Here is a 25,324-nt window from a genome sequence, read left to right as displayed (position 1 = left end):
CAGAGTTTCTTATTTCGTTCCCATTTTCATAAATATATGGTTGTCATGACTTTGTGGTAATCCTCGTATTTTTTTCTTTACATTAATTTGACGTATTGCTTTTTTCATATTTTCCAGTGGTTTATTGTAATTTAGTAGAAAACTCTTAGCGTATGGAGAAAGAACAAACCATCTCTCTGTTAGTAAAAGTGGAAAATATCTAAAAGTGTTAATAGAAGCTAAAATATTAAAAGATAATAGCACTACCTCTGACCCAATCCTAACCAGATTAAACTACCAAAATTCTATAAAATAATTGAGAGTGGAATTGATGGGATTGGTGTATTAGTATATGGAAACCAAATCTTCACCACTAAAATTAGCAGAAGGAATCAGGGATGAGAGGGGGAAAAAACTGTGTGTGATAACCGCTATCAGTGCCCTTGCGGGAAAGAGATAATTTACGTTAATTTAACGAACGGTTTGAGGTGAAAGGGAATAATTAAAAGGTCTCAGATGATTATATTTACTAACTACATCCACCCGAACAAGTAGCTATTGCCGCTGCTCTGTTGGAAAAACAGTTTACATGGAGATCCGCTGTGTTTGTACATCACTTGTTGTTGTTCGTTATCACATCACGGAAAGAGAGATGAGGGTGTGACAACAAGATAAATGTCAAGTGACGTTAATTATTGAAAAGCCAGACAATTTTCCTCTCCTCTGCTCAACATGAAGTGTTCAAAATGCCATACACCACACACAAGTGCTCTATGTATACTATACAATAGTGATTTGAAGGGGGTGGGTGGGTGAAGAGGGTTTTCCGTGAATTTTTACTAAACTTTTAAATGCCTGTATGTAGGCCTATATTGATTGAGCTCAGTGACCAAAGTCCTTATTCGCTCATATTGACTTTCTTTTAATACTCATTTCTCTAAACCAAAACATGGATAATTTCGACATTTTGCATTTGGAGAATGGACATTGGTGCATTGGTCTACTTGTTATCATGAGATCAACGAAATCAAAGAGTGCTTGGTCTGGCCAGTACCACATGTGCTCCCGCCGGAAATCGAACCCGGGTCTCCCACGTACGCTAACCGTATAGCCATGAGAGAGATCAAAAAGGATATTATGCAATAGTATGTTAGTTAGTGACTAGATTAGAGTTTAGCGTCCTTCTTTAGCACAGAGGCTATATGAAACATGAACCTACCTACAGTTTAAGGTGAAATTCGAACCACTGTAATGCGTTCAAAATTCCAATGCTCTACTGCTCTACCACCAGGAATATGTAATATCCGTTCTTTCATCTTTATTCTAATAACTTAGTCGTTTACCTGCCATATGAACTAAAGAAAAAAGTTTAATCCTTTTCGAACTCCGTGTGATAACTATCGTCTCATTTGGGGAGTCTCTTCATCTTCTTTTTCCTCCACTTTTCCAACATCTTAACCAATGGGATCTAGTTCTGTATAAATCTCAAGATCTCCTTTCTCGTTTTCCCTACTTCTGGGCCTGCGTTTTCTTCTGGAAACAAAGAAACTTTCTTACAATTTTCTCTTCTTTCTGCTATTGCCCCCTCTTTTCTCTTTCTTTCTTTCTTTCTTTCTCACAGTGCTTCCGTGCCGTCCGAAAGATGAAGAGCACTACCAAAAAATCTGGTGGTGCGACTTTATAAAAGTTATTGGAGGGAAATTTACAATAATTGCCTCCAAGTGCCATTACCGTCCCTTTTAAAAGGGTCTCCAAGTACTCCCGTAGCTTTTGGTCGAAAAACAAATGCTCTCCACTCAAGTTCATTCCCCTCCTTTCTCCCTCGCGCACTCTTCTTTATGTCCTGTTCTTTACCTTCATTTCTCTTTCTTCCTATTTTTTCTTCATTCCCGCGGGATTCTTTCTTTCTATTTCCCTTTATATTCTAGTATTTGCTTTAGTTCCTATTTTCTTTTCACACAAAAAGTTAATTTTGAACGCAGTCACATTAAATACTACATGCATTAGATATATTAATACGCACTTTTTTGATATTTAAGTTATTTATCTTATTGTTTTGATGTACAGCGGCAATAAAGTTATTGAATATTTTTAGACTACTTCTACTATTATTTGTCATTTTTTAAACGGAGAACCTATAATTAAATAAGTGAAACTTTTGATCTTCCATTCGTGCTTTATTTATTAGTGTCACACTATTGGTCTTTATAACATTATAATGTATACTCGTCGTCAATTGCTCCACACAATTCTTGAACCAAAGCGAATTATTGAATTCTGTTTTTTGCAATAGACAGCTAGAGCGGCTATCTAAACCGAGTTCGTTAATTAAGAAAATCCTTTAATATATTCACGGGTAACGGTAATTATCCATATTTAATTCATTCATGATGTACGTTCCGCATGATCCTTTATTACAGTTTATTTTAATTGGCGTTTTAAAGACAACTTACTGTGTTTATCATCAAGGCTAAAAGAAACTGTTCAAATATTCCAAGAAGTATAAAATGTGATGATATCACCACATTTGAAGTTTGATTTTATGAGAATTATCTCCTGTTGGTATAGAACATCATTGGAGCATCCCTTTATATATCATGTACAATATACGGTATACATAATTCTGGAAAGTCTTATATTGTAGTATATATAGAAAATAGTGCTGGATGAAAATCTTTCCAACTCTTCTCCACAATCATCTCTCTTAGAGAATTATTTTGCAGGTTACTCCACAATGTCTTTTGATTTTGAAGAAACACCATTTTGCATGAGAGTATTTCCTTGGTCGTTTCATGTCTCTTTGTATCCAGACAAGAATATATAATAGTCCAAACAACAAGACTAGAAAGAGAGAGAGAGAAAATATTCTTGTCTGGATACGAAGAGACAAGAAACGACCTAGGAAATGTTCTCATACAAGGTGATGTCTCAAAATCAAAAGACATCGTAGAGTAACCAGGAAAAGAATTCCATAAGATAGAGGATTGAGCGAAAAGTTGGAAAGATTTTCATCCAGAAGTGGGTTGACAGTGGTTAACATATGTGTGTTCTATACCAATATAGGAAGGTGTCCCAATTTATTGATTTAGCTTCAGAAGCTCAAGGTATGTCTCTGGGGATATGATAATTTAGATGATTATTGAACTTTTCGTTGAATTATCAAAAGTACCTAAGTTTTTATACCACTTAAGATTAGGGTTGACCTTTTGACACCACTATTGTTATCGAAATGTTTAAAAGAAAATCGTAACATTCATGAACAACATGATTTTTCCCTCAACCTGTTTGGGGTTTGTAAGTTTGACACTTGTAATTTTTGACAACCATACTTTTTCCGTGTTTCGCCGCCTATAGAACAAGCTCAAATATAATAGATTAATATACTCTTGTGGTGGAAAATCCGAAGTTAGAAGCATAGTATAGTATACATAATAAAATAAATATATTTGCAGTAGATATAGTACCAACTAGTAAGGATGACACTAAAGTTAAGTATAGAGACTGGAGACTGCTCGATTGTAGAAGCATGTTCAAAAGTAAACGCTGCAGAACGTTGAATAGAATTAAATTATCACCTCTTGCGATTGCAACGCGATAGGGTAGTAATTCTACCTCCCACCTGTTGGAAACTTTTTTTTTTTTCACTGAAGTGAAACAACGTACGGCTCCCTCTCTTTAACCTAACCACAGGAAATTGACAGAACGACCTGCAATCAATCAGGCCACCGTGGAAGAGTAGCGTGGGATCTAAACCTCTTGTTCACAACTGGGTACTTCACACTTACTAACACAATACGGCTACGGACATAGATTTAGAAATAATTTGAGTACTTTTGTATTTGTAGGAAAGAGGAAAATACAGGAAATAAATGATATGTGCATATCACGTGCTTTTCCTGATTTGTGGTTTCAAGAGGGTTGGTGATAAAGGGCAATTATTAACCTCTTGACAATCCCCGTTGGCTGTTCACGCCAGGTGTATCACCCTCATTTGACATCCATTATTTCTTCATTTTCTCTCCTGCATTTAGCTTCCTTCTTCTTTTTTCGATTGTGCGTGTAAAGATAAAAAAAGAACAATAAAAAGAGCCGCATAAATCTGTTGATTAATTACAATGTGACCTTTGCGACTTGTTTGTCAAATTAGATACATTAAATATCTTTTGGTAGATGGAAGAGTTGCGTAACTCTGACTCATACAACAGTGGACAGTGTAATTTATCTTGGTCAACGGCTTCCAGCAGTCATATTTCAATAGACGGGCTCCGATAAAAAGACTTAGACACTTTTTTAACGCCTACTATACTGTTTCATATTTTTTATTTCTTTTAATCACATTAAAAGTAATATATATTGAAGAAAAATATAAAATTAAAATTACCACCATATTACGGAATAAATTGAGAATACAGTTCGCAAATTTAAACCAGCAATAGAGTATACCTACCCTTCATATGAATCGACAATTTATGAAACAACGTAACTCCAGAGAGAGAAATTTTTCAGGAGAGAGAAAAAAAACTGTTTTTTTTTAGGGGAAAAAATAAGGATGAAATCAAATGTTATGTTTATTTATATTTTAAAATCATAATCATATATATAATTTAATTTACAGTCTGTATGTACTTTAGGCATTTCACCTTCATGAGGAAAATGATCTGAAAATCAGAAAAGTTTTATAAATTAAAGGATTTTTTTTGCAAACTTTTTGTTTTATTAATGTGACATTAGATTTGTCTGCAAAGCACTGATACATATTTTGCATACAACATTCCTGAAACAACACTAAAAACACTACATGAAATATATGACTCAAAGACATGAAACAAATGTAAGATTTATCGGAGTCAGTACAAAGTAACCTAACATTGCATAAGAACTTCAAAAATAATATGGGAACCGCGGTGGCTCAGTGGTAGAGCCTTCACCTCTGGTGCATGGGGCCATTGGTTCGATCGCACTTCGCGCCAAGTGAGCTTTGTGGTGTACAAATACCGTGTTCGTTAGTTTTCTCGGAATTCCTCCATTTCCCCCAATTTCTTCATTCCACCATTTCATTCACTTCTCATCACCGTCTCCTTTAGCCTAACTGGCATAATGGTGGGACGTAAAACTTGAAGACTTCTTTTTTTTATTTTCAAAAATAATATGAGTCTTCATGGATTGTTACTTCCAACAATGTCTTTATAAAATATCTTTAATTTATCTGGAATATACTGTTGTATTTTCTTGAGATCGGCTATTTTGACTTCACTTAATTCCATATTTTTAATCATATACTTTTCTTCGAGGTAAGGTTACATGTCGTTACATGTATATGAAGGTAGATCATCCTAAACGTAATGTGGACAAGTGGCTTACAGCTTATTCTCAAACTGTTTTCTCTTCATAAAAATCTGAAGCTACAAAATTAAATTTTACTCTTATTTCTCGCATTAAAGTACACTCTTTATTTTGATGTGTCGAATTCAGATACATTGTATGTAAAGTAATTTAATGGTAGTAGTTTAGGAATGACACCCTTCCCCCCCCAAAAAAAGGTAAAAATTATTTACGATCTTTTTGTTAGCATTCAATAACTTAAACCAAAACCGTGCTTGATGCTGTATGACAATGGTATCAACTACTACCATAATAGACTGATTCATTAATTTCGCACACCGTTGGATTGTTTTTCATGTATGCGGCGACCATTTTTGGGCGATAAATTTTCAATTCCAACAATGCGTTATGACTGATCAAGCTTGTAAATTCTTCTTTGATTGTACAGGAGGAGAGGAGAGATCACCTATGCCGTCATTTGTCATGTAAAACGCAACATCGACCACTGCATGACAAATGCTTGGCTTTCAATTAAATTCCGCCTCTCCCTCCCTCCTTCCCACAATGTGTCCAGTATTATCTTTCTCCTCCTCTCCGCCCACATACGATTTTCTCTTTGATCACTAGCAGTGCGCATGTGCCCTCCCTTCCAATGATCACTTCACCGCCTCTGGTCTTCAACCCGTATCCACAAACTGTTCTTTCATTATTTCTCCCGGATTCTATTATATGTAGGCATGGGCTATGTAAATGAAGTGATCGCGATATGAAAGTAAATTGTATACATAAATACTCATTCACATGTATTAGTATCAGTATTAGTGTTCCAGTATTAGCGTAAGAAATATTACATGAACAAACTTTAGAAACAAACAAATAAAACAAAGTCATACTGAAACTGAAAGTTAGAATGATACGAGGTATGTTCAAAAAACATCGAATCTTTGGTTGGCAAAAATACAGTTATTGATTTGGAAATATGAAATACTAATCCTTTTCAAAATAGTCTCCTTGGTAATGCACACTTCTCTAGCGCTCCCACCATTGTTAGAAACATTTCTGGATGGAATGGTGAGCAATCATGCCGTTGCATTCGGCATGATGTCTTCTCTGGACTCAAATTAGGTCTCTTTTAAAGTCATTTTCAGCTTGGGGAAATAACCAAAAGTCACACACAGCCATGTCAGGTGAGTAGGAAGCCCGACGACACACAGGAATATTGTGTTTGGCGATGAAAGCTTGAATGACACTCACATTCAGCGGACACTCTCCTTCCCGTTCAAAATTGAATGTACCGATCCGATTGAATTGTTTCGCCAAGCTTGTGGCTGTGGCAAAATTTGACGCAATATCGCTGCTCAAGTTTTTCTGTCATTTTACAAAAGAAAACTGAAACCCAACGACCGCTCACTACACATCTTCACTCGTTGGCTGACTGCCGCGAATACTGCTATCTGCAGGCGGGAAGAATTCACAACTTTGCATCAGTGTCCCTCTACATCTACACTGAAGGAAGTCTTCCGCGCTTCATTGGTTTACGAAAAAAAAGGTTCGATACTTTTTGAGCACACCTCGTATGCAATAATTTCCATTACAAATTACAAATTGTCCGTTTTCGCAATGCATACTCTTAAATTATATTTTTATTCAGTAAAGAAATAATAAAAAAAAAAACAATTTTTCTTCTTATAGTGGAAACTTGTAATGTTCCAGTTTGTAATTTTGATTTTAAAATCACGAATGCTTAAAAGAAAGAAAAAGCAGTGTTGCTGAATATTAACATTTCGATTTTTTCCTTTCATATTGTCTGTAGAGTACATACACAACATGCCTCAGTAATTCCTCTTGAGACCACGTATTGATCTTCTAAATAACGATCACCGCCTGTCTACTATACATGTTTACCAACATCGAACGCGTCAGCAATTTCTAAACAAACCATCCACTTCTTGTGACTTTTATGCCGAAGAGTGGATTTCCACACTCATATATATATACACATTTATGAAGTTTCGTATATGTATACGCTTTCAGAATCTTCGTATGCTCGCTGTTTCTTACAGCAGGATGGGAGTGGATGTACATAGTTTTCAAAACGTTACTTATTCCCCCCTCCCCAACACACACAAGGCAATATTTGAACATGAAGATTAGAGAAACATTTAGCTTGCAAACTTGAAATAATATCTTGAAGATTGCAAAAAGTAAAATGAAACGTCAAATTTATTTCCAAATCCGAAAGCACAGGTATGGTTTATTTAGTTGATGAAATGATTTACACGCAATACAATATGTGAATTGAATTTACCGTAATAGTATATTTCAATACAACTTGATTGTGTATTGACTTTAGAATTACTGAATACACCTCAAAATTACCATTTGCAAGTTTGATTTGCCAATTATTTACGTCTGGTCCTTATTACTTGTAAAACTTTGTTATATTATTGTCGTGCATTGTTGACTTTTCTTACTTAAATATACTTATACATTGCTTAGTAACCAATGCAGTAGTCTAAATGTTTTATAGAGTATACGCTGTTTTGTGAACATCTATAATTGGCATAAAATACATGTATGGCAATAGATAAAGCACCTATGAAAATGGATAGTGTAAAACGCATGTACAGTATTAGTAATTCCATTAAACACAAAGACTGTGACACTATTTTATAGTCTAAAAGCACTTTATTCTATTTTCTTGATAAAATCACTCAATTTCAGAGGCGGCTCCTGAGGGAAGTCACATTGGTAAAAAAAGAAGTTTTATCACTTCAAATTCAGGCAAGAAAACAAAAATGCTTACAAAAATGAGAATATTAGGCCACTTTCTTTTCTTTGATGTAATAAAAACTTCAATTTTTAACGATGTGTCTTCCTTTACGAGCTGCATTTGCCACTAATAAGATAAGTGGTTGTAGGTATGCAGGTGGAACCAATCCATTGTGAGGAGGACCTATATAGCAAAAAGAATTAGAAAAATTGTGGTGAGGAGTAGAATGAAAATACGAATATTACAGTTAAACAAAGCTCTCTTACTGATATTCACTGATCAAAACAACAAAAACTTGGACAGAGACAGCTGATGCAATCTTTCCATTTTTTTTTCTATCTCTTCCTCTTTCTCTTTTGTAATCGAAGAGTAGTCAGGAAAAACGTTAAGAATATGATTCAAAAGAAAGGGATATAGTCACTTTATCACTGGAGTCATGACCCGATTAAATGAAGAAATGAATCAAAATACAGAAGAATACAGACGAAACAAAAGCACTATGCACCCTGAAACAGAAGGTACACCAATGCAATGGTTCCAAGAACCGATGTGTCACGCATTCCCTTAGAAATGTGTCGTGAAATTTTAGAATGTAAAAATCATGAAGCATTTAATTAATTAAAGTAAATTTTGAGATAGACTTAACTAGTAAACGCCTCCTGTGGTAGCAACAATTCTCAGTACTACACAGAGTCACTACTTTATTGAAACTTATAGGCACACACTATGTGGTTATTATTAATAAAAGATCAATCAAGTCTCCCAAGATATCATGGATGTTCAGTAAAGTGTGTCGGCAGCCAAAAAAAGTTGGGGAAAACTGCTTTAATGGCTAAGTTTAAGTAGAGGGTATACGATGTATACCCTTGACTACAGCCCTGTTAGTAACATTTCTGAACTGTCTGCTTTGGGATCTCAGCTTTTATTATGCCTGAGTATGGTATTAATTTTTCCACATCATACACTGAAGCGATTTTTAAGTATCTCATTTATTTTCAAGATTTTAGATGAAAAGAGGCACTATGCTTTAAATTAGCTATAAACACACATCATAGTTAGTTTCCCATATTGTTGTTTAAATTAGAATTTTTTAAAATCATAGTTCATTATAGTGAGATACAAATATTTATTGGAACTCACTTTCAAATACAATAAGTAGATTTTTATTTTTATTTTTTTTTTTTTTTGAGGAGATAAAACCTTGGATGCATCCGAAATTAACAAATTAATTTATATTATTGTTTTGCTCTTTTATTCCAGGATTGTCCGGAACAAAGCGGCGGAAAAGGCGAAGCATGTTCATCACCAACAACAGAGCGTAGCCAATCCTGTATCTCAAACGACGTCAGTCATTACGCACGCGCCCGCGGCGCCGCAATCGCACGAGTCGCCATTGCAGCGTCCCGGATCCTACAGCATTAACGGTATTTTGGGCATCCCGCAAGCTGATCCCAACGGAAACATCAAAAGGAAAAGGGACGATGGAGGTAGGCAATGTTCATGTTCATTTTGCTCATTTCTTGGTTTACATACACTCTATATAGGGCGGATGTAATCTAGACGGGTTTGTGTCTCCAGCTAGTTTTGAACCTAAGAACTGGAAGACAATTCATCATGGAAGAAATTAATGCTGTTGACAAGGAATGATCTTTTTCGATGTTCTATCCAATCATGCAATGGATATTTACATACAAGGGGATAATAAAGCCAGTTAACTATTTTTATCACAGAAGTAATTCCACAGTCAAAAGAAATAAAATATTAAAATGTGAAAGAAAATTTCATTCAGAAAGGGTAAAAATACAAGATTGAAAGATTAATCTGATGATGCAATTGTTGTAACATTTGTGCAAATACTTAGAAATACGAATTGCAAAGTAGAATATCTGTATATTGATATGATAGGAGTTTTACATACAATAAATCTCGTATGAAATGCAACGGAGAATGTATACCTGATAATTTTCCAATGAATATGATACTTAAAAACACATTGCTTTCTTGGATGGAGAATCAGTACAATAAGGAACTATACGGAAATGTAAGGAAGAGCATATCGAAATTGGATGTGACAAATGTTATTGCAAGTTTCTTTAGTGATTCTATGGTGCAATGCTCAAATCATAATAATGAACGAATAATTAAGCATCAGGAGTGGATGTCGTAACTCCGTAACAAATTAATCATAACAATTGGAGCTATGAACTTGATGGAACACTCTCACAGTACTAACAAAATAGATTTCCCGCACAAAACTGAACATGAGATACCTGTGCTTTGTAATTCGTCACTTACAAAAGATTTTTTTATGTATTGTGTATATTGTGTTCTGTATATAGATAGGAATCTTCATTTTCGCCGCCCTCCTGCAAGTCTACGAGACAAAATTTTATGCTGCCTCGTCTCGAAAATGTGTAATTAAAGCTACATTTCGTCTCGGAAAGTGTGTTTCCGTTGGAAGAGCCCTGTCTTGTCTCATGAGCAGCTATACACGTGAGATCTATGGGGTTCTTCCCTACCATTCTTCCCTAATTATCTCGGAATTTCTTTAACAGTAGCTAGTAGATCTATGGCCGTTAACCTGAAAGATTACATATGATCTTATAACTGCCGGGCTCGATTCAGGGTGAGGCCATAAAGGCTTTTTCAGACCAGCCATCTCGAGAGAGGTTTCCTCTGGGTTTTCCTTATTCACACCAGGCAAATGTCAGGATAGTATTTAACATAATGGTCCCAGACCACTTCCTTCCTCTCCCAACTCTGCAAGTAGTGTGATTGCCGAAGGACATCATCCCTCATATGTAATAGGTTCCAGCGTACGTAGATAGGCCACAAATGCCAGTAATGCATAGAAGACCTACAATAACCTGACATGAGATTCAGTGTGATTTCCTCAAAATTCGTTAAATAAAGCCAATGCTTAACAATTATGTAACTAACACTTCTGTACAGTTAATGGTTCACTAAACTAAAAATCTGATTATGAGCAGCAGTAACAGGCGTTACACAAGTTGTCAGTTCTCTTAGTGAGGCGTCAAATAATATTAAACGGCGTGCTACTTATCACAATCATTGCTCTATCCGCGGTCAGTGACAAAAAATTATAACAAACTCTAATTGTCCATATTGTTTTTGTTTATTTTTCATATATATACTTTTCTTTTCTTTTAACAACAAACCTATACGTGCTGTTAAAATGGGAAAAACCTGTTTTCTTCATCTCATATCGTTCGGTTCCCACAGAGCATGGAGGATAAAGGAATTTTCTGTGGTTCATTTCTTCTCTTTGTAGAAAGCGACAGCAATTCTTGAAAAGCAGATTAGCTTCAGCAATGCATGATTAATCTCGTCTAATTTTCACTTCCGTTTGACAGACATGAAAAGTCAGAAACTGAAATATCCTGTTTTATTTATTTACTTCTTCTTCTTCTTTTTTTTAAAACTTCTGTTTGTCTATTCTTGTGAACGTCTATTGGTGGTCTTAATTCTTTCACTTCAAAAAAAAAGTGAGATAAAACATCAGAAAAAAGAGAAATTCAAACTTTCACGTCAAAACACAGTTTCTTTATGGCTTCTCCTTTAGCAAGCCAATATTATATTTCTATTGGACGTTGAGCTGCTTCTTATTATTGATAGCATAATACATCCGATAAATTTATTTTATCTTACATATAAGATGATTACAAATATAAACAAGATGAATATCCGTTAAAAAAAATATGCAAAATGTTTATTAAAATTTTCAGATAAGGATTTGTATTATCATTTTGGTATTAAACCTGCTAGAAGAAAGAAACTCTGATATTATCGAAATAAAAATATGCAGCAATGTATATGTACTTATATTTTCGGCAACGAAAATCTTATTTCATCTTGGTTAACATTATTCAGTAAACAGTTTTATAACCCTGCTTAGCGAGAGTGTTTTCTTTCCGCAAATCCCATGACAAGGTAGGAAGCTGCGTCGACAATTGTAAATTAGCATTTTTAGTTGGAAAAGGATTACCAAAAGAAGGTAGATGCAGGGCGACAGATTGTATTTGCCTCTCCGTGAAATGACATCATTTCCCACCCCCGCTTTCTCCAGAAAGAACAAATCTTTCGAAGCTACGAATTTGAGTATACTGTCTCATCATGAACAACAAATGGGAGGAAAAGAGCACTCGCACTCAGAAAAACCTAAAGACTACAAGGTCATTGTGTCTGTTTTTTTTAGATAATGATCTACAGTATTATGTTAGTAAAAATAAAGCAAACACAGCTGCAGAGGAAAGATGATAATCCTTTTTAAAAAAATAAAATTCAATATCGAGCTTGAATCTCAATATATCAGTTTGCAATTCCAGTGCAACTACTTCTTTTATCTTTACTTCTTGATTTTCCTTCTACATCTGTTATTTTTTTTAAAAAAAAAAACTTGTTTCTTCCTTCAATAATAAGGAACTTGTTTGTGACAAAGACAAGACTAATTTTCCTGTCAAAACTATAACTAACTAAATGGAATAGGTGTTCGCTACTGTTCGAGAATTGAGTTCCTGTATTTGACAAAAATCAAGCAATTCATGCTGGAATTTGTTTAACCATTTGCTTTAGCATTGTCCATGTGACCTTAAGCTAATACGACCTAAACATGATTTATGAATGTAGTATTCAAATGAAAGGTCAACTTAGTAAATTGAACTACTATCATTGGGAAGTCTATTTCCAACAAGAAATATTTATTTTAAATTAGATAGTTATGACAGATTTTGGCGCCCCTCGAAACTTGTCGCCCGTGCAAATGCACGTGTTGTATATATAGTAGAGTCGGTCCTGAGTAGATGTAACGATAATAGTTTCTGTGCAGTGAGTCATCGTCCATCGTCGGTCAGTCGTCATCATGGTCGTCGGTCATTAGTCATCGTGAGCAAGTTTTTATAAGTTTGTCCCAATTTGGAAAAAAAAAATAAAGACTAAGACGATAACTACCTCTTGTATATTTCTCCAAACAACTTAATTTTTAGGGCTATCATCTCACTTGGCAAATCACTTCCTGCAAGTTGGTAAATTTCCGTTTCCGCATTTTGCTGATAATCTTTTCGTTTTGACGTTAAGAAATTTCATCTTCAATTTAATTACCTATCAACTGCAATCTTCTAATTTTTTTCACCGTCTAACATACTTTCTATCTCATCCATTTCTTTTCAAATAAAGCTTATCTGCTTTATTTTCTTCTTCCAATCACTCTTTTGTCTCTCCCCAAATTTTCTCCACTCTTTTCCGTACTTTAAATTTGAAATTTGCACAAATGAATAGTCTTTCTTAATGGTTCACTTTACTGCTCCGTCTGCTATCATGTACAACATAAAACATTGCGCTGTTCTTTTCTTTTTTCTCTTATCCCGTTAGTCAGAGACACCGAAAATATGGTTTCCCACTTCCTGAACGTTTTTTTTTTTTTTAATTATTATCCTTGCATTTATTTCCCGTTTACATTTGGGATCTTTATTAATAATAATATCTAGATATTGAAAACTTATTATCTCTTCTACATCTTTATGTCTCCAACTTTCAATCCGTTTCGTTCCGATTACTTTTGCTTAAGAAGTAATAAAATTAAGAGCAATTTTATAAAATTTCTGATGTCTATACACAGATATACAACCACTAGTAAAAGTGCATATCTATTCTGTTCTTAAACTGTGGTTAATAGCTCAGAAGCAAATGAATCAAGCTTTCTTTACCGTAGAGACAGGACATTTCTATACGTTCCTGAAAACAGTACTTCAGTGGTGTATTTATTCCCAAGTTGTGTAGATTTTCAAAATGTATATGGGGTGAGCTTGTGACTGTAGAAATAGTTATGCAAAGAAGTCTTACTACTCTGAGCTAACTTTGAGCAAAATTTTGTTCTCCTTCCTCCCATTTCGCTAGTGACTTGTTTCCTCCTTTTGAGTTTCGTTAAATCTCAGTCTCTTCGTGGGGCTTCATCGCCAATCGCTCGTACCCAATTTTCTGCTTTTCCAACTGGTCCTCTAATTACAGCTTAGTTTGCTCCAGTAATGATCCTTGATTGCTCCCTGGCCGAGAGCGAGAGAAATGTCTTGGAAACAGAGAGAAACCGGGATGTTTTCTCCCTCCACAAATACAAAACGGTCGATGCAGCGTAACAGCTCTCCAGTGACCGGAGCTTTAATCCTGCTGAAAGTACTGTGCTTTTAATACAAGACATTATCATTTTCTTTGCTATTTGCTTCATAAGAAAGGAAATGAGAGTTCTTCACAAAATTACGTTTAGAAAATTCTTCCCCTATAAAAGCACACATGAAAGTCACTCCCTTAAAAAGTAATTTGTATTAAACCAAAATGCTATAACTATATGAGTGTATTAAAGGTAGAAATACTTGTAAGAAATTTTAGTAAGCTTGTGACAACCTTAGAAATTGTTAAGGAGGAAAAAGTTTACACTAAGTAAGTCAACTTGTTACAAACATCTATTCATTTTGTTAAGAAAAAAATCCTACCCTTATATCGTAATAGAGGCGGCCTCAAGCGGAAGATAATGACAAATGACCTCACTAATACTACCGAATAATAAGTACATATGTTTTCTGTACGCTTGTACCCGGATACGATCCCTAATGGATTGCATGTTATTCGGTTCTTATAATTGGTTGATCTAGAATTTAACATTTCTTTTCAGAAGCGAGGCTATTTAAGGCGTGGACCAACAACTTTATTGAGGGAGCGGAGGGTACTGTAGGTAAGAAGCATTGAATAAGTTTAAAAGTATGTATTACTTTTTTGCTGGGAGGATACGTGTCAGAAAAAAAAAATCATTAAGTGCGCGATATAGACCAAGAATTCTTTATTTTGCTTATTATTCTTGGATTGTCCCAAGAATTCATTTGAGAGGTAGATGGGAAGGCTTCAAATCCAGAAAATTCAGAAGAAAAAGACAAATTAGAACGGATTTCCTTGACACTATTAACTAGAAAAGGAAAGTATTGGTCACAAATTTACTGAACGACCTTAGTTAAGTATTTAGCAGTAACAATGATAGAGTCTTCAGGACACTCTCGCAAAATCTAAAATGGGGTCTTTATTTCACGGAATTCATTTATATAAGAGGTTGTGTAAGCTATTCTCTGCCCTTAGCATTCCTTTCGGCACCCGAGGCTATATGAGACTGGATCTATCCGTGGAATCTGTAATGTCGTAGTGCGTTCATATTTTGTTTTCCCCACCGAGATCCAAACCCGGGGCCTCGCGCACTAAAGGCTGACTGACGGTTAGAGTTTTTGCTTTTGCAATCAGATCCTCACGACCAGTTATCCAGACTGATTTTTTCAATATTTTCCTTCTGTCCTATAGAGTGAATGCTGTAACACTTCATTTAAATATGGTCTCTGGCCTCTCCTGAAATTTAACTAATGCTCCACCTTGTGAATAACGTTTGTTCTGTCAATAAATAACAAGCTTATATCACTTTATATTCTATATCACTTTCGCTGTCAAGCTTCTAGTATTACGAAATACATCAACGTGTTCATTTATCGGTGAAATGGTCATCAACAGAAGCTTAGATGAAGCGATCGGTTATTTTACACATTGTGTTTCGTGACTGCTAATGCCATGGGAGATAGAGGATACTAATGGAGTATGCAAAACTTCATGTTTTTTCTCTCTATCTGTCTGTATGTGTGTGTAGGTCGGGCAGAGAGGTAGAGTCAGTGTAGATGGGGCGTATTATGGATGCAATGGAAGAGAGGGGAAGGGCGTAAAGGGATAGAGAGCTATGCAGGGGTTGAGTGTGTGCCCGGTGGGAGTATCGCATTGCCCCTGTCTACAAACATATGGGAAGACACAGTTGGTGCAAAACTACACATTGCGATGGGATCTAAAGTGCCGACTAATTAGGGATGAAAGTTCCTTTGGGAGACAGAAAAACACCCCTTCCAACAATGTGTATTTTGCTTCTTCTTTTCAACACATCAATTATGATAATATTTCTTCTTCTTCTGTCCTTCCTATTTCATTTACTGAGTCATTTCCATTACCATTATTCACTATAACATAATCCAAAATCCATACAAATATACAAATATAACAATATTTCAAAAATGAAAGTCTATATCGTAGTAAATCAAAAACCTTTTTATTATGTTAAAGTCAATCTCCTTAAACAATTTAATGTTTGTACCATACTTAATTAGTATCAAATTTGTATATTGAATGACAGTAGAGACATTTTACGGCTCCCCATTAGGTAATCCAACAAGTTTCTGCCCATTGTTGCTAACCCTGCCGTAACCCTGAATTTGCTCTGTTTTCTACCAATAATAATAAAGATTCTTATTAAGTCATTTTTAATCACTTTACATGCGATTTGTATCTTGTTAATTACCTCCGCAATTGCTTCTGTGGTATTGAGTTAATACCTCCATAACATTAATATAACGGTAAATTGAATCCAGATCACATGTATGAAAGATAGGTAATCTCCAAGGGCGCCCAACAGGGGGGCAAGGTGGGGCGCTCGCCCCCCCCAAGAGAAAATCGTACTTGGGAATATCGAAAGCCCAATAGAATTTTTACATTAGTTATAGCAAAATTTGAATCTATATTTGAAACCTCGCTTATATTTGCCCCCCCCCCTTGGAAACCATAACATGGGCGCCCTTGGTCATCTCAACTAGTGAGTTATTCGGAGGTTAACCTCGTCTCAATAACTTCGTTCTGCAAAACCTAGTCATTAGCACTCTTACCTTTGAAGCACATTACTTCAAATTCGATACCGGTAAGGGCACATAATTTTATTGTTGGACCTAATATACATTGGAGAGTCATTTCCATTACAATTATTCACTATAACATAATCCAAAATCCATACAAATATACAAATGTAACAATATTTCAAAAATGAAAGTCTATATCGTAGTAAATCAAAAATCTTTTTATGTTAAGGTCAATCGCCTTAAACAATTTAATGTTTGTACCATACTTAATTAGTATCAATCAACTATAACAACTAAACGAAGATCATAGAATATTGGTCACACCTGTCGTGTAAAGGTTTCTCTCGTGCTTGCGAAATAGTCAGATTTGATTCTCGTCATTGAAAAGGAACATTCGATTCCAATAAACAATATTATCATTACCTGAAAGCTGGCAAGTTTGGAGAATGGTGTTTTAACTTACCTATTATTACTGGAGCTGAAAATCCTTCATTTTATTTTCACGAGCGGAAGTAAGATTTCCAACGATTTTCTTTGCATATATTAAGTTTTTTTCAGGGAGAACAGAGATCAACGGATTTGTTCGAAATGTTTTGTAAAAGAGACGATGTATACAGTTGATCAATGCCAATGTAATGGTTGACATGATCCAGTCATTCTCACACGCAAATACTCTTTAAAATGAGGTTTTGTTCCACGCCAATTCTGCGATTCTCTTGCATCTCTTACGTGGTTGCTAGGATTAGGGCTGAAGCAGAATGGAATGGGAGGAAGAGGAAGCTGCACGCCAACTTCTACCAACTCTCAGTTCTGGCTTTTAGCCTCCCCAGAGTCCGCGAGTCACAAACGAGCGATTTTCTAAAGTCGCCGTCAACAGTAGCCGAAATGGGGAGAATGCAGAAGCATCGCACAGGCTTTAGGTGCTCTCACAGAAAGAAAAAATATCTTTCCCCAGTTCTCCTCTATCGTTTCTACTGCACGCATTCCCTCCTGTACTCAGTGAATATGTGTGTGTGTGTACGAGAGAGAGAGAGAGGGAGAGAGAGAGACCTTATCTGACAGGTTAACGTAAAGACCATTTTCCCACTTCACCACCACGGATTACTCGCCCTTAGAGATACCCAATGTTGTGGTTCATTCTCGTACAGCTTGTGTTTCCTCTCCGCACCTCACCTACAACGATCTCTCTTTCTCTTCTCTGGTGCTTTTCCAAAAGAAGGAGGAAGTTATCGCGTATATGAGCTTCTCTTCTCTCTCTCTCTCTCTCTCTCTCTCTCTCTCTCTCTCTCTCTCTCTCTCTTCTTCTTACTCGCAATTTTTTCTTCTATATACATAAAAGACGGTTTCTTCTACCTCTTCTTGAAGGCGTCTTCCGTCAGTTCCGATGCCTAGTGCTCTTCTCTATATAAGTGTGAGTCATAACGACAAAAGAAGTAACCTTGCCAGAAAATGAGAAAAACTGAGAGCCTCAATATCTGAAGTATAAAAAATTAAATTGTCTTGGATAACTTTACTATTTGCATATTTTTTAACATAACTTTCTTTTTTTCTTTTTTTAATATTTAATACTATAATAGAAAATACAATACTGGTACAGCAAAACGTATGTTTATAAGTTATAACAAAACATGAATTTAAAGTCTGGACTACTAGGTTCCCGAACTCAAGATCTATTAATTATGGTTTTGAGACTCAATTAGGCATCTGTTTTTACCATTTTACCACTTTACCTTAGTTGCTTCATAATTAATTTTTCATCCTTACTCGTAGGGCACAAGATATACCCGAGAAACTAGTCAATAAGCAATTTGCTAAGAATTGAGACAAAAGCAGAATGATGAGCGATCGTAATAGATTTATGTGGTTCTGTTTGTGATATGGGCTTGATTACTTAGACCAACTATTTGCATGAAGATTTGTATCCGTTCCGTTATGCCGAAATGTGTTTTCAGCGAAGACGTAGAACAAAGAGTTTGTCCCTGTATGTGATGTATTTTTTGAAAAGAGGCCGCCATTAAAACTTCCATCCAAAGAGACTAGGTCTTTAAGGCCCACTTTATAAGTAACGTGAATGCATATGTAACTACTTTCGATTTTTTTTAAAAAAATAATTCTTGTTTCGTTTAATATTGGATATTGAATTCTTTTAAATATTGGTTTGAAATCTTAACTTGAATGATCTACTATCACGAACTAAAGGTTAAATGAAGCAAATGCAATTGAAAGGGTAAATGCAAATCAATGTTGATGAAGTAATTATGGAAGTTTTGATTAAGTAGGAAGAGATGTGAGTTTCAGGAAAACATACATAGTTAATGTTATCTACCACAAATTCACTTTGCTCGAGACCGAGCCACAAATTTATACGATAAAATTTACTATTTAATTAATGTATTGTTATGTATATTAGGGTGAGCTATCTCGTGGTTAAGTGGTTTGCATACGCACCTTTTGGCGTTGGAGACCCGGTTTCGATTCCCGGCGGGAGCTCATGTGGTTTGGACTCCACGTTAATCAGTAGATACACATTTTATATAGCCTCGCTGCTGAAAGGGACACTAAACTACAAACATCGTCATATGTGTTAGGGATTTCTGTGCTTTCGGCATCTATGACCTTGTTCGCTCTTCACACATATGAGGGAGGACGTCCCTCGGGGATCACACTACCCGGGGAATTGGAGAGAAAGAAAGGAATGAGGAAGGAAGCGGTCTGGAACTATTTTCGACCGAGTGTTCCCACCGGAAATCGAACCCGGACCAGTAGTACCAAATATATATATATATATATATATATATATATATATATATATATATATATATATATATATATATATATATATATATATATACATATATATATATATATTATACACTTTAAATGCTCTTTGTCGATGAACAATTCACTTTTTGATTTTATAAGTTCTCACATGTGTAACAAATACATATTTATATCAAGAATAACTTCACTTGAAACTATCAACTTGCAAAGAAATGCATTGACAATGAAAATGATTCTTGGATCCCTAAGACAAGTAATAAGAAGAAATAAACAACAAATCAAGCCTCAATTCAGGGCACAGGCGATTTGGATTTATGATCTGCACCTCATGAAGAAGGTGCCTTGAAAGAGTAGGAAACGAAATGAATGAATACTAACAAGATCGGGTTTCCCCTCAATAAAATCGTTTCAACAATAAAAGAATTATTATTACAGCAGAAGGAGATCTTTTGACGTTATTCACCTATTGTAGATGTAATCAGCTTTGTACAGCAATTAAATATTTACAACATATCGAGTAAAAAAATATTAAAGAAATTTGTACGGGTTAAACGAAAAACGACCTGCCACTCAATATATATATATATATATATAAACTTGTTATGGTTTCGAGACCACAAAGAATGTCTGTTTGAAGTTTCTCCTCAGTTGCATTACCATAACTGACTTTTATCCTTACTTGTTGCTATTACTAATGTTACTTCAATCCCAAGTGTTTTCTGGAATGACAAAATCTTTAATCTTTTATTGCGGATAATAATAATAATCGGCAAGCTATATAGTGGAACATTTACATATAATTTAACTTCTGCTGATATGTAATAAAGCTGGACTACTTTCCGATTCGTATAGCATGTTGAACAGACGTGAACAGCGAACTGAAATTTTTCTCGTGAATTAAATCCTAATAAATTAACACGCTAAAATAATGTCTTCAAAATAATAACTTTCGGCTAACAGTGTACAACAGGAAGAAGGAAAGAAGCATGAATATTTAAAAATAAATATTATCTCAACTTGTAGAAAGTGAAAAATTAACTTTTTACGCTAATGGTCATTTTTAAAATATACAAGACACAGCATTTTTAAAGAGGATAGGGTTCTTGGAAAGTTTTGTGTTCGAAAAACTAAAAAAAAAAAAAATCCGCACGGGAGCTCAAAGAGAATGTAATCAAATGATTCTCTTCTTCCACAGTTTTCCACACACACAGCCGTCATGCATCCTAAATATGACATGGCTCCCGTTTGATTTATGAAATTAATTTCTGCCGCTGAAGATCAGAACCAACCGTGTGACTTTCAATCTCTCTCTCTCTCTCTCTCTTTCTTTTTCTATTCCCTTGTAGTGGCGGAGGAGAAGGGGTATCACATTCACATCGTCTACAGTTACTAATTTACAACGACACTGCCAGCTTTTGTGATCAGCATTCTGCACTCGTTCTAATGTTCTCTACCACAGAAGAGAACTTGGTTTCAATTCGATACGTAATCTAGTTCTTTTTCATATATCTGTCTATGTGCGTTATACCTGACGAGAGACAAAGATACTAATATTCCGCTAATATGATTAAAATGACTGCAAGAAACTTGGTTAATGAACTACGCTTTGAATGTATACTACTGTATTAAATACGTTTATAATTTAAGGCTCATATGTTACGTTTAGACAAATAGTTGGTGCAAACTTTTTTGTTTTGCGTAATCCTCGATTCGATTCCAGGAGGAGGCACTGAATATGCTATTGTATTGACTAACATCGTGATATAATTAAGAACCTCTCAAATTAAGAGGTTTCTAGCTCTAGTCTAGCAAGAAATGATTAATGTTGAGTGCATCATTTGCATCATTTGACAGAGCTGTAACTCAAGGAAGTTTAGTTTACTTTGAATATCACATCATCTAATTCAATTTATGTATAACTAGCTGTAAGCACCCGCGTTGCTGGCTCTTAATTCAGAACTTGGATAGAAAAAGAGAGGGAAAAAATCTTATTCCATGTCCCGGATATGTATTCTCTGCTGTTATGTAAACCCGCATACCAAAACGTAATGTTGGTTGCATACAGGCAAGCATTCTTTATCACCCGCGAGAAATGTGCATACATTTGAACCTCCCGCAAATCCAACCCTCCGAGCCGAAAATAGGAAAAACTGCTTCGTACGTGATTACGTCTGGTAAAGTTCTATTTGTGTGACCCCTTTCTACGCCAAAAGCTGATGACAGACGCAGACAGACAGACACACACATTATTATTATTAAAAATGTGTAATTCTGACCTCATTTCAATAATAATAAATTCGTGAAAATTTGTAAAGCTATACTGAATTTGCATTATGCAGTAATATGAAGATTTTGTGTTCAGCATGGATGTTGAAAATAGTGTACATAAGCGTAAAAAAAGTTTCTATCACCTTTATTTTCTTAAAAAAAAGTTTCTACTTACCTTTATGTTTTAAATGGCATGTTAAAATAGCTGTAGATATACTACAATATCTTGACTTGCAATGAAGGTGTCAATTAACCAAGAAAAATTCGTTACATACAATTATTTAAATTCAAAATTTATTTGAATCATTTTTGCAATTGTTTAGAGTCTCTAGATCAATTTCTTGCAATACTAATTGAAATCAACGTTGTATCTATATGAAATTATAAATGTTCGTTAAAAATATAATAATCTTCATTAGAGAGTCTTGAAATGTCATTTTATTCAAAACGTTCATTGAGAATTTCAGCAGAAGCCTCTGAATTCCAACATCAATAACCCTTGGATATAGTCGTCGTTGTAATCCATACATTTTCTAAATTGTCGATTACAGTATCATAAAATATAATACAAGTTTTCTGATATCTCGAAAATAATATATTGACATATATCGAAAAGTAATATTGTTACTAATAATGTACTGAAACTATCTGTCTTGTATTTTTCTGAAGGCTGCAACTTGCGCAATCAGACGTAAAAGTACTTATTTATTCTGAAGTTACTCTATATAAATATATATACTTTTTATCACAAATGAAAGAGAGTTGAATGCCGACTCAATCCAGTGGACTATAAAGTTGAAAATTAGGTATCAGTTCTCCTTTTTTAACGTCGGAACAAATGATCTATTCAGTTGATTTGGTGTCAACTTGGCGTGGAGAATAAAATGGCGTTTTTGTTTCCTCCTCGCCATGGAAAATACTAACTTTTGGTCACCCCTGGTTCCTCCCCGCTGCGTTACTGGTTGATGTCTTCATCATGCAACCAATCAGGCTAGGATTGGTCCCGGGGATTTTCAGAGAACAGAATTGTCGTTGTGTGTGAGTGCGGCTTCTAGTGAGTTAGTAGTAAAGCTTGGAGGAATAAGCGGTTAATGTGGATGGTGGAGGAAGCACATTAGGTTATGTTCGGAGGGTGGAGGGTTAGGCTTTTGTCTACTGGACTACTATATGGAGCACATGTGTTACCCTAACTCTCGTACCAACCATACCCCAGGGATCACTCATTACTTGCTTGTAGTAGTATTGCTGACTGTGAAGGGGGAGAGGTGGATCATTGGCGCAGAAAGCGAGAAAGGGATGCTGTGAGGGGTAGGGGGAAAAGTGAAGTGGCCCAGATGACATGGCATTTGATGTTGATGACCAGACATAAAGTTGAGAGGAAGCACACACACACACACACACACACACACATACATACACATTTACGGGAGAAAAGAGAGACGCATGTACGCGCATAAACAACAGGACCCCAGATTGGATGAACTAAAAAGTTTACACCAATATTGTCCGTTCGCTGAAAGTACAATGGAATAAAAGAGAAAATGGGCAAAGCACACAAATGAAACAGACGGATAAAGTTTCTCTTTTCTTTTTGTACTTAAAATACACTAAGGATGAAGCATTTTGGATAATTCTGTACAGTTTTTTTCATATCTTTCTATTTAAAAAATCTAATTGATTAAATCACAAATCATAGCGATCCTCTTCACTGCAAGAAATTATTATTTCAGCATATGTCTGATTTTTTATATAGGAGACTTAGCGCCTTTGTTAAGAAAAGTTTCCGTATAGACCAATTGCTTTCAACCTTTTCAAATTTGCGGCCAAGTAAAAGAAGTAAATAATCATGTTATTTTTGAGTTCTTATTTTGGAACCAAGTTTGGAACTAATGGCAGCATTGTTTTATGACTGTTCTTTTCCCAGACAATGAATTCTATGAAATTGACATCAGAGTCACTTGACCGTAATCCTTTGCATCTTATTACATGGGAAGTCTTAATAAATTGTATAAGCTCTTAAAATCCAGAATCTGGATATCTCCCAGAGAGGGTAACCATTTCGTTGTTTTGGATTCTCATGTTGAAGAAGATATAAAGAAACAGGGCGTGTTGTTTAAAGAAAGTGTTAAGAATGTTGACCGACATGTGGTGCATGATATGCTCTTCTTCAGTTCTGTTGGTTTCGGACTTTATGATTATATTGTAGTACTTGTCTCGTACAAATCGAGACGCAGTGACTCAGTAATAGAAGACTTGGTTCTGATGAGACCGGTTTCTAGTTTGATCCCAGGATGTGTGACGTTGTGAAAATGAAAATTAAATAAAATTTTAATTTAACGTCCGACAGTTACCCTTCAGAGTAAAGATAACGGGTGAACTTAAATGATTATGAAAGAATTGCTAGACTAAAAATATGGAAGAATTCGAAAAAAAACCGAATACGGTCTTGTCCATCACAAACTCACATTGATTACGATCAAACCAGGTTCCCCTAGCACCAGAAAAGCACTCTATCACTAACTTACTATGTGTGTGCATTTGTGGTGAATAACATCAGGTAGATTGATTTTCTCCGTGTTCTAAATTTTTCTTGCTCATTTTCATTACACTAGGTCTTCTGCAACCATTTAGTTTCATTTATCAGTCTTCTTTTATCCTATGGTATATAAGAGAGGGATGTTTCTTTGTTTTGTTTTGGAGTTTAGCTTCCTTTCAGTATCATGGCTATAAGATGTGTACCTACAGCTTAGCGTGTGATCCGAATTACATAAACTTCCAACGGGAATCAAATCTCGGTGCCCCGCAACAAAAAACATGTATATAACCACATGGTCACGAGGGAGTTCCTTAACTAAGGATTTGATATCAATACTTGCTCGTATACATTTGAAGAATGTATTGCGCTTGAAGATACCAAACATAAATTTTAAGCCTGCTTGTCTTTAAAAAAAAAAAAATCTGGGGCAAGTATTGGTCTTTGAATCAACGATGTATAAATAAATGCTGGTATAATTAGTACAAACGAATACAAAATAAAACAGGGAACAAACGTAATTATTACTGCATACCCCTTGGTGTTGGTCGGAAACAAACTCGTTGCCAAACTGGTGACTCAGCTACTGAACTACTATAATTTCCATTTAGTTTTAATGTTTAATGGAAATTGTAAATCAAAGTTGCTAAAAGATTAGCTGTTAATATTTAAATTATGGTATTTTGAATCAAACCATAATTTTATGGTATAATTTAATTATTGCATATCATAGCTACTGTATATATTCTGAATTAGTTATGCAGATAACTGATTCGTATAGCAGTTATCTGTATAACAATAGACGTCAAAAGATTAACTTTCTTCTTTCTTTCGATATCGATAGGCATGTAATTGATCTAGCACAAGAATCTGTATAGTTTATTAATGAAACTATTAGTTCAGAAGCCACTGACAAAGGATATAAAGTTTTGAATATGATTAAATAAATTG

The 25,324-nt window shown here is 35.2% G+C and overlaps 1 protein-coding gene across 16 annotated transcripts in view; it reads left to right on the top strand.

Annotated features, from left to right (window-relative positions):
• sv (paired box protein shaven) overlaps positions 1-25,324 on the top strand; it is a 390,766-nt gene that overhangs the window by 321,165 nt on the left and 44,277 nt on the right. For 14 of the 16 annotated variants that reach the window (XM_081726726.1, XM_081726727.1, XM_081726737.1 and 11 more), the window contains 2 exons: positions 9,335-9,561; positions 14,757-14,816. In XM_081726726.1, coding sequence (XP_081582852.1) covers positions 9,335-9,561; positions 14,757-14,816 — 287 coding nt within the window. The remainder of the gene's footprint in view (positions 1-9,334; positions 9,562-14,756; positions 14,817-25,324) is intronic. The other 2 variants (XM_081726723.1, XM_081726757.1) reach the window with 1 other exon arrangement.

This window comes from Thermobia domestica, chromosome 1, assembly GCF_964235325.1.
Source record: "Thermobia domestica chromosome 1, izTheDome1.hap1.1, whole genome shotgun sequence".
Classification (NCBI taxonomy): Eukaryota; Metazoa; Arthropoda; class Insecta; order Zygentoma; family Lepismatidae; genus Thermobia; species Thermobia domestica.
Note: the sequence above shows the minus strand (reverse complement) of the source record. Positions and strands in the feature narration are given on the sequence as shown.